This window comes from Eremomyces bilateralis, assembly GCF_010015585.1.
Source record: "Eremomyces bilateralis CBS 781.70 unplaced genomic scaffold P152scaffold_8, whole genome shotgun sequence".
In the NCBI taxonomy this organism is placed as follows: Eukaryota; Fungi; Ascomycota; class Dothideomycetes; order Eremomycetales; family Eremomycetaceae; genus Eremomyces; species Eremomyces bilateralis.
Window position 1 is genome coordinate 1 of NW_022985074.1, and position 14,718 is coordinate 14,718.

Below are 14,718 nucleotides of genomic sequence, written 5' to 3' on the forward strand. Positions count from 1 at the left end.
AGGAGATTCGTTCAATTTTGACAGCGTTTTGGTTCGACATCTGTCTCGCCCATTCGGTGTTCCCCTCACTTTCACCGGTTGTGATCTGTGTGTGAATCGGGATGCCCATTACCATAAGTAGCTTCGGGCGACGGATCAGTTTGATGCCGTCATCCCCAGCGATTCCAGTAGCGATGATCTGGTCCCGTCGGGTAGTGGTGGGAACCACGACCGACACCTTACCGGCTGCCCGGTGGTGGGGGATGATCGCTTTCGCGTCTGGGATTACCTTCTTGATTCTCTGTAGTTTCTCTTCCGTCGTCTCTTCTACGGCTCCTGCCATTTCAGAGAGGCGCACTTCAACGACCGCCTTGGTCTTTCCCCCTGCGGCGATCTCACTCCAGGTTCGTGTCTCGGTGGTTGGGGCCGCGGCTGGGCGACCGCGGTCTTTCGCGATTCCAGCTTCAATACGTCCAAGACGCTCCAATATTTGACCCATCGCTGGGTCCCTGGCGGGTGTTCCCGCCTGCGCCTTTTCCATACTCTTTCTCTGTGCCAGCTCCGGAATGAGCCGGAGAACGGGCGTTAGGTGAGCCTCAAGAACTCCACGGAGCGACCCCGCCCCAGCCCATCCACGGCAGCTCTCCAACGCGAGTTTTATATGGTTTTCCATAATTTGGAGCATCCGCCCCTCATCCATCCGTCCATTTTGTTCTCCCACTCCGTTGCGGGTGTTGGGTCGTGGGTGGTCCGCCTGCTGGGGACGCGTCGGGGACGCGTCTTTGGCCTGCGGGCCTTTCCCCCTCATGCGCCCTCCAACCATTATTTGAGAGGGCTGCAATAGTTGATTATAATTGAATGAAGTGTAAAGAATCGATTACGATCATAATCTCAGCTAATTTCCAAGTTGTGGGCTGTTTTGCAGAAAAATGTTCAGCTCCATACGGTATAATATGTAGGAAAAGCAAACTTTTGACTTAAGTAAATATGAGCGTCAAGAATGAACCACCGAATCAGAATACAGCCATAGGGTACCTCCTAATAGATTGTAGATTGAGGCCTTCTTCTTGTGATCAAGCTGTATCTGCCATTCATTGCGGGAGTTTAGAACTCACTCGGTCTTGAGAATTTATGAAAGGGACAAAGAGCAACACTTAACCTCCGAAGATAATGCATGCCGTAGTGAATAGGAAAAAGATAGCTGAATACTAAATGGACATAATGACGAATTGTAGTTATCACAAAAGCTTCAGACTGAGAATTGGCTCCTTTAGGCTTAGAAGTCCTGCACGGTTTCGGTCCATTATTGATAAGAAAGGAAGATCCGAAGACTGCTTGAAAAGAGATGCAAGATGTTGACAACAAGTTGTTCTACAGAATGAGAGGTGATGTTTATGGCAGGCAAACCCCTCCACCCCACACACTCCTCCGCCAGACTAAGACAGATCGAGTAATTCCATCCTCGATGTGACCCATGGATGCATTGCGGACGGTTGACTCAATAACCGGACTCTTTCCTGTTACTTTCATGTTGCTCTAGATTTTCTTGTCACTGTATAACCGGACTGTGATTTCAACATCATTTCCTTCGGGTAACTGCTCTGGACGAGATGGAGTTGAGTAACCCCGCATGGGGCGTTGATCGTTGGTCATATATCCACATGCTCTCGCTATGTGGAATAGTATTACTTACCGGATGGACCATATATCTGGGATTGATGAGGAGGAACCGCAAGGTATGTTACAAGAGCGGACAAGTTGGTATATACTCTGCGTAATAATTGACATCATCTCCCAAGGCTCAGACTGCCCAGACCTTCGACGATGACCCGAAGAATGCTGATCCATATTCTGACATTGAACCACTCGAAGACGTGGACTGGAAGGCTGGGGAAATCCTCCAGATGCGGCCTTTCAAACCCAAGTACCACTTGACAATGGGTAAGCCAATACACAGTCGGTGACTGGCTTGATGCTCGACTAACCTCAACCAAGCTCTGTCTCCATGCTCCTTATCTGAATTGGTCAAGGTAGACTCGACATATATGGATCGGATCGAACTCCGACGATCCCTCATAAAGAACAATCGCGCGGACGTGATCGGTGTGAATCCGGTGGCTTCGCCTGCGATCCAAGAGCTGTACTCATGGCTTGTGGAAACCTATCTCCCGATGCGTTTCCCTTCCATGTACGCCGTTGAACACCGGGTTTCAGAGCCCAACACCCTTCGTAACCGTGCGACGGGGGAAGTCATAAACCTAACCCCACCACCGACATCCGAGGAAGCCTTAGCCATTCTCGGGTCGCATATTGACATCGACTTTCTGGTCCTCCTCCCATCAACGACCCATGCTCCGAGTGACGCACCACCCGAACCTCCCGGATCTTCAAAAACGCAAGAGCACGCTCCGTACATTCTCCACGCCTTCATCACCTGCTTCCCTGCAGGATTTGCGACGGCTCAGAAGATTTCGAACACGCTCGCTGACATCCACATTCCGGTGCCGGGATACGATAAGATCCGCAAAAGCATGGACCGTTTCTTCGCGACGTTGCCGGTGGGGAAGATTGTGCAGCGGGCAAATTGGAGCATTACGACGGGTGGGGAACTTTTCGTCATGGCTGGCAGCCATATGAGCGAAGAGGAATACGCGTTGAATAAGGAGGAGAAGGAAGCGGTGAAGGAGATGGCCGTGGAGGAGGTGGAGGAGAACAAGAAGAATATCTGGGTCAGATGCGAGAGACAGACTCTCCATCGCTTGCCAAAGACGAAAGCACTTGTGTTTGGTGTCAAGACGTATGTGTATCCCATCGAGGATATAAAAGCGGAAGGCAACGCCGAAGTGCTCGCAGAGGCCATTGAAGGCCTCGGGAAGGGCAACGTAGAGAATATGCGGGTGTATAAGAGAAGTGTCGTATGGGGACCTGCGGTGTGCGAGTGGCTGAGGAAGCCATAAGTTGAGAACGCCCCAGTAGCCGTATATCCTCTCTGAGATAGGTCAAATCCAGCCTTTTATCCACGTGCATGGGTCCGATTCATTCATCCACCCCAACTTTAGCATGTCGGAAGTATTTCATTCCCACCCACGCAACAATGACCCACACCCACGCCATCACGGAGCTCAAGATCAGCAGCGCAGGATAGTACCCGACAATCGGCAGCGTCGGATCGTCTTCCAGCTCCGGCGGTGCATACGGTGTCTCCCCAACATCCCATGCCCACGACCACACCCCTAGGCAGGAGCCCATGCCGACGATGAATACCACCCAAGTAAGAATGAGAATCACCCAGCCCCACGTCGCCGTCTCGGCGTAGTCCCATTCTTCGAAGGGGTATTCGTCCGCAGAGGGGTGTACATGCGCGAGTGGATGCGCTTTAGGCGGGCTGTGGTGGGTCGACCTGGCACTCCGTTTGCGTTGGAGTGAATTCGGGGGGTGCAATGAGACCGAGGATGAGGAATCATCATCATCGGTTGTGGAGGCGTATCTCAAGCGTGAAACGACTTGGGGAATCGCGAGCGGGTTTAGCTCAGAATGCAAATTTTGCGACGGAGGTTCAGTAGGAGATGTCAGTGTTGGGTTTGGATTCTGATCGGATGGTTCTGAAGTGCAGTCGTTTGAGGAGGACGTGGGGGAATCCACAGGAATGGCGGCATTCGTGCCGTCGTCCAGAGAATGCAGGACGGGTTCTGGCCTCTCTATTCTTTTCTCCTCTGCTGGGCCGCTAGAACATTCTTCTTCCACATCCAAGCTCTTTTCAAGTTCGGGTAATCTATGTGGAGAATTACTCTTGGACCGCAGACGTCCGGGTCCTAGTAGTGCGGTCTTTCGGAGTGATCCTTTCCTCTTCCGCCCTTTCACTGTATACAACGAATTGTTCTTGACCTCACCATCTTCGGATGGACCGTTCTTTTTCTGCGATTCCGACGGCATAGTTAAAGTCGCGTTATCGATCTAGGGAGATGATCCAGAGGAGGTATTGAGGATCTTAGTTGTTGCCATATCCAGCAGGCTCCGTTTCCAGCACCGAGTACAGATATTCATTGTCCTATAGCATCACTGTTTCTCAAGGCTGACCCTGTCCCATTGCATTTTATGAACGGTTTCCACTGTACACGAGAATGCTGCTCCTCTTCGGCAACTAAAGTCGGACGTTGTCTGGAAGTTCCAAGATAAATAAATATTATTTCATGACGGGCTTGGGGACACGATTCAACTCTTGATCCAGATTCTAGATTCTAGAATGTGTTATTGCCTAATGTGTTATTGCCTGATGGCCTTGTGGCCTCGCCGATCTGATGTGAGGACTGGGAGGCCTCCAGCATATCCCAGACACTCCATGTCGTTGAGATACTTCTATTCCATGGTGTACGTTATCAATTTACCATTTCTTCTGTACCTTTGCAATTGCACACTTACACCATTGAGACCTCTCCAGTGATTAGGCGTTTCACCTAGTCTTAGCAAGAAACATAGATATGCTATGACAGAAACCCTCAGGGAACTATTGCAAGATCCGTGGTTGGTGGACTAGACGGAGTTTGCTTTGTGCATTTTTTCGCAACAGGCGATATTCCTAGTAGAGTCGAGATACCCGGGCCACGAAGCGATTGATGGTTTCCTCCGCTGTTTCGAGAGACCTTTATCTAACAGCCACTGCATAGAGACGGGCGGGGACAGCTGACCAGGCGTGGATATTGAAATGTCCATTCTTTAGATTTCACCAATGTTCAGATATAAGCATCTTCAATTGTAGACACCCTCCATGTGATTTGAATCATCTCCCCTCTCTTGGTGCATCTCCTTGGTTTGTGCTTTTTGATTAATTTCAGATACCGGTCTCTTATCTGAACCCATGAATTCTCTTTGTAGGCGACCTTGCCATCACCTGATATTCCGTCGTTCCATTGAGTTTGCGGGTACGCAGCTTCGTTACACTCAAATGAAATCTCCTGTATTTGACGTCAAACTTTTGAGCGACATGGAGAAGAACAAGCTCGCCAAGCGCGAACGAAATGATCCCCTGGCGAACTCATGAACCCCTTTCTGTCACCCTCTGGAGGCCCCACGTGCGGCCCCTGTGTAAGGCATCGCCATGGCGCCGCGGCCTAAATAGATCTGCCGCTCCATGTTCCAGAACCTCATCTGCACTGTGATATATTCTTCGCCACCTGGGCATTTTATCTATCCATTGCTATGAGCTATCGTTAATCTCATCACCTACAGAGGCAATTAGTCGCCGATTCCATGGCTTCTGTCTCCACCATGCCTCTCCCAATCCCTCCGCGAACCCCGACTCCTCCCCCTGATGACGGGACCGACCCTCACTTTGAACCCTACATTACCCCAGCTGAATTCAATCCCGACGCTCTATCCCCATTGTCGGGTGCCTTTCCATCCCAGAAATATGGCTCTCTTACAGCTGCAAGCTCGAGTGTGGCTCCATCGCCCCGGAGCCCACTTACTCCGGCGACGGGGAACTCATTGTACACGCCATTGGCGGTGCCGAACGACAATGAGGGTCTGAAGAGCGGGACGAGTGATAGCTTCAAGAATCCATTCAACTTCCAGACGGTTCAATATACCGCTGGAAGAGCAGCGCCGCCCAATGCAGCGAAGTCGGTACGTTCTTCGAGCGTCGGTAGAACCTTGATGTCCCGCACGCTAACCATATAGTCTCTACAGGACCTTGGACGACGTCGCGGACACAAATACAAGCACTCCTCTGTCTCCCATCAGATCATCCTCGAGCCTCCTCCCAACCGGACACCTCTCCAGATCCCCACATCCTTACCGATCCCTACCATGGCCGAGTTCCGCCACAGCATGTCCCTTGACCAACGAACGCGCCTTGTCTGGTGCTGCTGTCATCTTGCCGTCGCCGGATATGTACAATGGACGTCCAAAGGAAGCCTTGCCACAACCGCGCTCTCGCATCTTCTGTTCTTCGACGCCCTGGGCGCGTTCCTCTGTGTCGCTGTGGACGTTGCCCGGGGGTTTGATGTCTGGGGACGTAGCTCGGTGGCCCACCCGTTCGGACTGTCCAGACTCGAAATCTTGACATCGCTTGCCATGTCTGTTGGACTGCTCTTCATGGGCATCGACATCATTTCTCACTCATTGACGCATTCCCTGGAGGCTGTCGGTCCCCATGAGCCACATACTGATAACCATGGCTCGGGCCATCTCCGTGTCCCGGCTTACTCCATCGATTTTGCCGCCGTGGCCGCAATTGCCGCAAGCCTCGTCTCGGCGACACTGCTGAAGAACCACGCCAGAATCGGTCGAACAGTGAAATCCTCCACCTTGTTCTCCGCCCTCCCTTTCACGCTTCCTTCCATCCTCGCAAACCCATCTCACCTTCTCACGCTCTCCTGCGCCGCCCTGCTGCTCATTCTCCCTCTCCTCGGCCTCCCAATCACACCATTCGCCGACGCAGCCCTGGCCGTCCTCACCGCGGCGAGCATGATGACCCTCGGTGGACGCCTCTGCGTGGCGCTGGGTCGGATCCTACTCATGTCCTGCCCTGGCGCTGGCGGCGCCAATGCCGTGCACGAAGTAGTTGAAGCGATCCGACGAGACGACGCTGTCCGAGATGTGGAAGATGCGAGGTTCTGGCAGGTACACTACGAACTGTCCATGGCGAATCTGAAGGTCGCGGTGGAGGGGAGAAGGAAAGATGAGGTTCCGCGGTTGAGGGAGAGGGTGGTGAGCTTGGTTCGGAATCGATTGGGAGGGGGATATGGAGGGGGGAAAGGGGCTATCAAGTGGGAGGTGAGCGTCCAGGTGAAATTGGTTAGTGACTGAACACGATACCCCTATGACGAGAGGAGGGTTTGGCGTTATGACTTATTATGATTTCTTGCATGATGGACTGGACTGGCTGGCATTGTTTTCCTGTATCTACCTACTATTCTAGATATACAATACTGTATTCATACTTGTGATATATACATGGCTGCCCGATATCGTGAACATCAAGCAGAAGCACATGTCTGTGCACGTGATTCTCGGCTCGACTTGCCAACTCTCTCGGCTCGAATGTTTCAAACGTCATTTGAGCCGAAGCCTCTAAAGTCCAAACGGCTTGACATGACAATTGACAGCAGATTCGCGTGGATTTACGGCTCCAAACTATTCGCATAAACATATACCTGACTTAATTACCTTAGATCTGTCTCTATTCTTGACCCTAACTTTTCTCTATCTCCTATGACCGACAAACCCATTGGTTATGGCCTCCCTACCACCGCGACAGCGACGCTCCTCTCCATCTAGCCAGCAAACACCGAATATCGAATCGCCCGACGCTGGACCAATCCATACGTCACAGTCCACCGCCTCCATACAGTCCGCCGATTCCCAAACCCTATTACCTGGGTCGCAACCCAACCTTGAAGATAACCCCACTTCAAAACCGACCGAAATGTCCACATCACAACCGCCACCGGCTTCGACATCGGATGAGCCCGCAGACGATTCCGAGGCTCGTCGATGCTGGATCTGCTTCTCCGATGAGACCGAAGATCCACAGCCCACTACGTGGCGGACGCCTTGCCCATGCGCGCTCGCCGCTCACGAATCATGTCTGCTGGACTGGATAGCCGACATGGAGTCCCCCAGCTCCAACCGACAAGCAGGGCAAAGTCCGGAGCTGAAATGTCCACAGTGCAAGAGCCCGATCATAGTTACAAGGCCGACGAGCGTAATCGTCCAGGCGGTGCGGGCGATGGAATATGCGGTCAGCTTCATGATGCTCCCCGGCCTTGCGGTGGTCGTGGCCTATCCGATCTACCAGGGCATGCTCGGACATGGCGAATGGACGATCAGGACAGTCTTTGGGCGGGAAGACGCGGAGCGGATACTCGCTCCCATACACATGGCTGTCGAGCAACGGGTGGCTCTATTCCACAACGCGGAGGGCTGGGGTGACGAGCTGGCGATTGCGATGGGCCACTGGGCCACGAACTGGCATCTGAACATCGGGCTTCCGCTAATCCCCGTATTCCTGACCCTGAACCGAACCTCCGCGCTCGACAACTACCTCCCGCTCGTCCCGATGCTGTTCTTCGCAAGCGGAGCAACATCGCTCTCCAACCCCAAGGTCACGGACCTGTGGCCGCCCAGCGCGTCCGCCTCGTTCGCGATCCTTCCCTACATCCGCGCCGCATACAACGGCCTCTACCACCACTTCTTCGCCTCGTACGAGAAGCAGTGGCTCAAAGAGATCCAACCGCGCCACGGCACCAACGAGAACGGCCAAAACAACGACGACAACGACGACGCCGCACCCGGCGTCGGCATCGAGATGGAGATGATCCTCGAGGACTCCGACGGCGACACCGACGACGAGATGCCGCCATTAGTTGAACCCGCACCACCGAATCAAAACCAACCACACACGATAATCGTCCCCCCAGACACGCAACCCCCCCACACTCCTCCCGTCGACCAACCCACTCCTCCTCACGGTCCCCCGCAAAACGGCCCCGACCCCAACGGTGGCGCCCCCGCCCCAAACATCCCTGTCCCCCCCCAGGCCCCTCCCGGCGCCCAACCAGCACCCAACCGCCGCGAAGACCGCGGGGGGCAACTCCTCCTCCGCACGACGTGGGCTGACACGCTCTTCGGGGCGCTCCTGTTCCCCGCGATCGCCTCGGGGGTAGGGGAGCTCCTCAAGCACGCGCTGCCGGCGTCATGGGTGATGGCGCCGACGCTGAGCGCGCGATTCGGTAAGCTCGCGGGACCGACGGTGGTGTCGTGGATGGATAAGCTGACGGGCGCAGCGAAACCGACGGGGGTGCTGCAGATGCGGTGGGGGCGGACGTTGGTTGGGGGGTGCGTGTTTGTGGTGTTGAAGGATGCATTGATGTTGTATGTGCGGTGGCGGATGGCGAGGGATCATCGGATGAGGAGGATTGTGGATTTCGAGGGGAGTAAGGGGAGAAGGAAGGAGGGGAAGAAGGCGGCGAGGTGATTTTGGCGCGCTGCTGTACTAATAGAGGGACCTTCTGCGATTAACACGACTTCCGGGATGGATTAGGAGTCGTTTATCCGGTCTTGGTTCTTGTTCCGCGGATTGCGCGGCGCTGGATTAGACATGGGATTTGGTTGTTCACGATAACGATACCAAGAAGATTAGATATATTGAATTACTCCTTCTCGGCTGACTCGATCCGCAAGGTTTTAGAAGCGTTGGGAGCCAATCTCATAGTAGGTTGAGATCGAACGCTGGATGGGGTTCTCTGCCTTTCAGCCGTCCAATGAATATTCCAGCGAGGGCTCGACTGTAACAGAAACGGATATCCTCCCATCACACGTAGCCTGATGCTAGATAGGAGTTATGATACCATCTTAGACCAGTTAATACAGGTTTGCCAGATGTACGGACGCACATGCTTGTGGTACGTTGCAACTCCCTGACGCAGAAGCACACTGGATTAAGCCCATGCCTCCGTGTCTCCCTGTCTTCTAGCTTCTCCCCAGCGCTCACCGAGCGCTCGCTAGCACCTTCAAGCCCCGCCTCTTCCTCAACCAAACCCATCCCATATATATAAGCCCCGTCGTCTCCTCCCCATCTCATCCCTCCTCCACACCACCCTCCCGCCTCCCCATCTCCACCACAATCTCCTCCCTCGTCAACGGTACCCTCCGCTCCCCCCACCTCTCCCTCTCCCCCTCCACCCACCCCTTAAAACTCACCATCGCTACCACCAAAAAACCCAACTCCTCCCTCTCCACATCAAACACCTCCCACCATTCGCACTCCGGCAACCTAACCCCCACCTCCTTCGCCGCCAGGTAGATCGCCGCCGTCGCCAGCGCGCTCGGCTGCTGCGTGAGGTACAGCGACTGGGGGTTGAACAAACAGGAGTTGAGGTGCTTGAACGCGCGTTTCGCGACGGCGGCGCCTTGCGGGGAGAATCCGGTGAGCACGGAGAGGGATTGTAGGTAGGTGAGTGCGAGCGCGTGCGGGAGAGCGACGTGCAAGTGGTGGCCGAGGGTGGTGAGGAGCTTGGATTCGGCGGAGAAGAGGGCAAGGCGGCGGCGTTGGAGGTCACCTTCGGTGAGGTGGTAGGTGGATGGGTCGGGGGCGCTGGGGAGGTTGCGGGGGGTGAGGAAGAGGGAGGGGAGGGTGGAGAGGTACGCGTAGACGGTGAGGATGCTGCGAGGGGAGAGGGGGGATAGGGAGCCTTTGGTTGTGAGGTAGAGAGATGCGGCGGATATATCCTAGGATCGGTTAGTATTATTTTGATCGCAATCCATTGGGATATGCTCACTTTCGCTCCGTGTATATCAAGAAGACTACCCCCTTCGGCCCCGACCCAGTACCGCGTGAAGATCACAATCGCTTGGGTTATAATCTCCTGCGGGAGACGAAGTAGTATCCCCGCATATTGAATGAGTTTCTGACCTGCGTGAATGATTGATCTCTCGAGATCTGCTGGAACGCCATCGAGTTGGGATGATGAGATTGATAGCTGCTCAGGGGTTGCGAGCGGGTTTGCGAGGAGGCTGTTCTTCACCTCCAAGGCTGCCATTGAGTTTACTGTGGCTGTTTATGTCCCTGGCCTATTTGGATAACTTTATGGTCTCATTTGAAATGATTGATGGCAACAACACAAGATTTGAGATGAACTGGAGTTTTAAGATCTCAGGCTTGGATTGTATTTGATAATTGTTGATGGACGTCATGGTTGAGGTCAAATCTGATTGATAGAGTAACGCTTTTGTGCCTGAGGCACCGGTGTGGTTTTACTGCGTATCATGATCACGATTCTCACGACAATATAAATATCGATGCACTCGGTTCTATTTCGAGAAAATACCAGGCGATACAGTAGCCAGGGCATTATTTCTTAAGGTGCTGTGATGGTAGTCACATGGATGACAAGTCAGTTCGATTAAGATCATATATTCATTTATAACCATCTGACTGATCCTTAACCATCGAACTTTGATATCAATCCCATCTGACTCTCATCGTCCGATATGGTAACCGACTGCGATGACCCGACCCTGTCCCAGAAGCGCTATTCTCTGCTGCACTCCCCGTTGATGCCGCTACCACGGCGTGAGCCAGTTCGCAGGTGAACACCTGCCCTGTTGGATATCATTGTTTGGTATAAAAACCACTTTTGCCAAACCCGTGAAGTAGAGATGTCCCGAGACCCGAAAATAAAAGAAGCCCCATTACTCTCGAGAGCGCCGCGCGGACACTCGACCGAACGAGTCGGGGCGGGAGAGTGGAGTTGTTCGAGTTCGAAGAGGGGATGACAAGCCTGTCATGTCCGTGTCCTATAGCTCCGTCCTGTGTTGTTTCGCATACACTCCAAAAACCCACAGCAATTGCACCGATTTTCCCACAGCGAGCATGAGACACCGCCCGCTCACTTAAACAACCCAATCGACAGCTTCCTTCCCTTCCTCACCGCCTCCTTCAAACTCCGCTTCCGCCCTCCATATCCGTATCCTTTCTCTTTGTGTTTCTCTCCCAAACTCGCTGGAAGCCCTAATCCCACCACACTATCCCTCCTCGACCAACCCCCCTTCGCCGAAATTGCAGGACCTGACGCCTCGCCTGCCTCACTCCCCCTATCCTCCTCCCCAGCTCCCTGCCCCGCACTAGTCGCCGAGCTCGCCGGGCTGCCCGCGCTCGCGCCCGATGCACTCGTCGCGTAGCTCCCACGGCGGTGCGCGAGCATCTCCAGGTTGTCCCCGGGGGTGACAGTGGCGGACGAGTCAGGACGGGATGCGGAGCCCGGGGAGCCGCCGCCGCTGAGGATTCCGCGGTTCGGGGAGAAGTAGGTGTCGATGCGGGCGAGGGCGGCTTGGTTGCGGATGGAGGTGGAGGTGGCGATGGGGCAGTAGTTCGCGGGGTGAGGGGGGTAGGGGGCACCGGCGGGGATGGTGGGGGTGGTGAAGGTGAGGGAGGAGACAGAGCCGGAGGGAGAGTAGCGTGGGGTGGAGAAGGTACCGGAAGAGAGGGGTGGGGAGGGTGTGTGGTTGGAGTAGAATGATGGAGGTGGAGCACCGCCACAGGTGAGCGCGTCGACGTAGCTGTCGCTGCGCTTCATCGCGTTGGATAGGGAGGCGCTGCGCGTGGCGCGACGCGTGTCGGCAAGGCTGGAGGAACGCGACACGCGGGTGGTGAGGCCGAGAGAGGTCTCGGTGATGAGGCGGTAGGTGGTGTAGTCGACTGCGCATGAGTTGCCGGATGGATCGACCGAGATGCAGAAGGGGCAGGATGCCGATCGACTCTCCCAGCCGGAGAGGGCGAGCTTCATGGGGCAGTTGAGGAGGTTGTGGCCCGGAGTGCAGGGTCGGAGGAGGCGGTAGTATCGGTGCTTGCAGGGCAGCGTGGAGAGATGCAGGTCCGCGAGGCACATGATGGCGGGTTGATCGGAAGTTTCTAAAGCGCTTGGATGGGAGAGAAGAGTGCGTGATCCCTCAGGTAAGTAGCTGGGATTTGGTGAAACTGTAACCCTTTATGGAGGTTGTCGAACTGATATAAGTGGTTTGCGAGGATGAGCTGCGGAGGAGAACGACGACGCTGAGAGTTCGCGCCGAGAAGTACCTTTTCAACCACGCAAAATCAAGTCGTGTCAATCTTCAACAAGTAGATTCCAATACAGGTGTCACCCTGACTCTTTTATCTTATCCCCTTATCTACAGGTCCCTGGCCTTCTTGCCAGCTGAAGATTGAGTCACAGATCTTAACAATAAGATGCCTTCTCTCAAGGAACCTGCCTCGCTCACATGCGATGATATCGCTTGATATGGAAGGAGTAATAGTGAATTGCTTAGCTCAACAATAGAAGCGGTTTCTTCCAAAAGTCTTCACTGCGTGATAGGTGGACGAAGCATATTTGGTCCTTGATAACACGTGGGTGGACTCCCACCTATTATTGGCGCAGTGGAGGAGGAGCGATCGGGGAAGAGATGGATGTATTGTATACGGTGCTCCGGGTTCCGTTGGTTCGATGTGTCGATGTGTCGTTCAGGAATGCGCGAGGCACGAAGTCGTGTCACCTGTTGAGGTTTCGGCGGTCCAACTTGTGTTCTGTTGAGAGTATCGAGGTCAAACACGGCGATTCTCGACGGTCTTATGTTCGTTAGAGACGATCGGACTATCTCAACCGCGGAATTCCTGTAGGCTGGAGTCAGGTTACTCTGTTCTTCCAAAATGTTCGTGCCACGGCTGGCTAGCGGGAGCTTACAGGAGATGATATTAATGGTATGACACGTCTGCAACTCGATGTACTAACTCACGCTCTACCGCGAGCCTTGGTGAGCCAGTAATCTTCCGGTTAGGCACACCTGATGCGTTCGAAAATGGTGAGAGCAGACGAGACGAGCTGCGTTGTTAGGGTGAGTAATGATTGCGTCAGATACAATCAACTTGGTCAGGCAAGCAATAGTTAACGAAGTCAGCCTCTCTCCAGCAGAGACAAAGAGACAGTTGGCAGGTCAAAGACTAAAAGCAGGTTCGGAACGCCTCGAAGAGCAAGGACGTAGAAAAAAGATATCTCACATGTCGGACGTTTCGGAGCTTATGAATTTACGGCTCCTGCACAGAGTGTTCCAGTCCAGCTAGAGCATACGATGGTCCAAGTGCCAGCTGGCCCCAAGGATCACCAGTTTCGACGCATCCACATGGCGTTTTGTCGAAAGATGGAGCTTTCAGCCATCGATGGCATGCCCAGAACTCTGGCTACAGTGCGATCCAAGGTCCTGGACGATGATTGCTGGAGGCGGTGGTACACATTACCGGGTTGGACAAAGGTTAGGTTGCCGCTCCGCGAACCTCTCCAAATCACTGCATTCGTGCAGATCTCCGCGTCTGATTCGCAGGAGGTTGATATTTTTACAGTCGATGGAGGAGCTCGCTCGTCCTGGTCCAGACTCCAGACTCCAAACTGGACTCGGAATCGCGGTTAGCGGGAGCCGGTCTGTCGGGAGCCAGTAGAGGCCAGCCATCGGGGAGGTTTACCCTGGAGATTAGAATCCTGGATCCTTGATGGATATGGAGCTATTATGGATGTTGCTCACGGCTAACAATATGCAATCATGCATGACCATTGACCACACAGCACATATGCAGCTCTTCGCCTCATCAGAATTCCCCCGTTGGTCGAACCTCCGAGGCGATCACCGTAACCGACATAAGCAGTCATATAATCTGACATGTATCAAGTGGCAAGTCCTAGCTCCCTCTTCCATCTCCAACTTTGTTCAGGGGAGCTTAGCTCATGCAATCCAGCCACTAGTTCCCATAGCTTCCGGCCGTGAACCTGGCATCCCATTTATGAGCCCAGGATTTCATTCTAGCTTCTACACCAGGTGGAGTTGGAGCCCAATCCTGACCTCCGACCTACTACGTACGTGTGGCACAAATTACAATTTACAGAGTATAAACCCAGGTAGTTATTAATTATTAAGGAACATCAGGTTAGGTGCCTCACCGTCCGAGAGACGATCGGACGACCCATTCCCGTTGCTTATGCCTATCGCGTGGCGCGTCGACCCAATGTGACACCTATGCGGAATACGGACTCTTTCATTCCTGCTTCTCGGCAACGGAAAATCCAGAATCGCTTCCTCGGGATCCGCGATGTTACGTATGACACCAAAAGTGTACACGTATATCCTAGGACGCCTTAACTTTTCTCAGCTAGAACAATTAAGAACCCCAGTTTAAACAAAGCAGAGCAAAGCAGACCCGACTCCAGCGTGAGG

General features: G+C 53.9%; 7 protein-coding genes across 7 annotated transcripts; 3 read left to right on the forward strand and 4 right to left on the reverse strand.

Annotated features, from left to right (window-relative positions):
- P152DRAFT_324387 (uncharacterized protein) lies at positions 1 to 966 on the reverse strand (the record flags this gene model as incomplete). The annotated part of the gene is made up of 1 exon (XM_033675231.1): positions 1 to 966. A coding segment is annotated over exon 1 (802 nt), but the record flags the coding sequence as incomplete, so codon positions are not given.
- A 623-nt stretch (positions 967 to 1,589) lies between these two features.
- Positions 1,590 to 2,936, forward strand: P152DRAFT_473281 (uncharacterized protein; the record flags this gene model as incomplete). Its single annotated transcript, XM_033681221.1, has 3 exons — positions 1,590 to 1,715; positions 1,779 to 1,920; positions 1,975 to 2,936. The coding sequence occupies 3 exons, from the start codon at positions 1,590 to 1,592 to the stop codon at positions 2,934 to 2,936; spliced, it is 1,230 nt and encodes a 409-aa protein (XP_033534361.1).
- Positions 2,937 to 3,015: 79 nt separating this feature from the next.
- On the reverse strand, positions 3,016 to 3,312 carry P152DRAFT_396376 (uncharacterized protein; the record flags this gene model as incomplete). Its single annotated transcript, XM_033676351.1, has 1 exon — positions 3,016 to 3,312. A coding segment is annotated over one exon (297 nt), but the record flags the coding sequence as incomplete, so codon positions are not given.
- A 1,619-nt stretch (positions 3,313 to 4,931) lies between these two features.
- P152DRAFT_457927 (uncharacterized protein) lies at positions 4,932 to 6,923 on the forward strand. The gene is made up of 2 exons (XM_033679335.1): positions 4,932 to 5,601; positions 5,665 to 6,923. The coding sequence occupies exons 1-2, from the start codon at positions 5,245 to 5,247 to the stop codon at positions 6,784 to 6,786; spliced, it is 1,479 nt and encodes a 492-aa protein (XP_033534363.1). The 5' UTR covers positions 4,932 to 5,244; the 3' UTR covers positions 6,787 to 6,923.
- A 149-nt stretch (positions 6,924 to 7,072) lies between these two features.
- Positions 7,073 to 9,322, forward strand: P152DRAFT_457928 (uncharacterized protein). The gene has a single exon (XM_033679336.1). The coding sequence runs from the start codon at positions 7,214 to 7,216 to the stop codon at positions 8,954 to 8,956; it is 1,743 nt and encodes a 580-aa protein (XP_033534364.1). The 5' UTR covers positions 7,073 to 7,213; the 3' UTR covers positions 8,957 to 9,322.
- A 236-nt stretch (positions 9,323 to 9,558) lies between these two features.
- P152DRAFT_396402 (uncharacterized protein) lies at positions 9,559 to 10,520 on the reverse strand (the record flags this gene model as incomplete). The annotated part of the gene is made up of 2 exons (XM_033676353.1): positions 9,559 to 10,209; positions 10,260 to 10,520. The coding sequence occupies 2 exons, from the start codon at positions 10,518 to 10,520 to the stop codon at positions 9,559 to 9,561; spliced, it is 912 nt and encodes a 303-aa protein (XP_033534365.1).
- Positions 10,521 to 11,369: 849 nt separating this feature from the next.
- On the reverse strand, positions 11,370 to 12,368 carry P152DRAFT_448865 (uncharacterized protein; the record flags this gene model as incomplete). Its single annotated transcript, XM_033678080.1, has 1 exon — positions 11,370 to 12,368. The coding sequence occupies one exon, from the start codon at positions 12,366 to 12,368 to the stop codon at positions 11,370 to 11,372; it is 999 nt and encodes a 332-aa protein (XP_033534366.1).
- Positions 12,369 to 14,718: the final 2,350 nt, after the last annotated feature.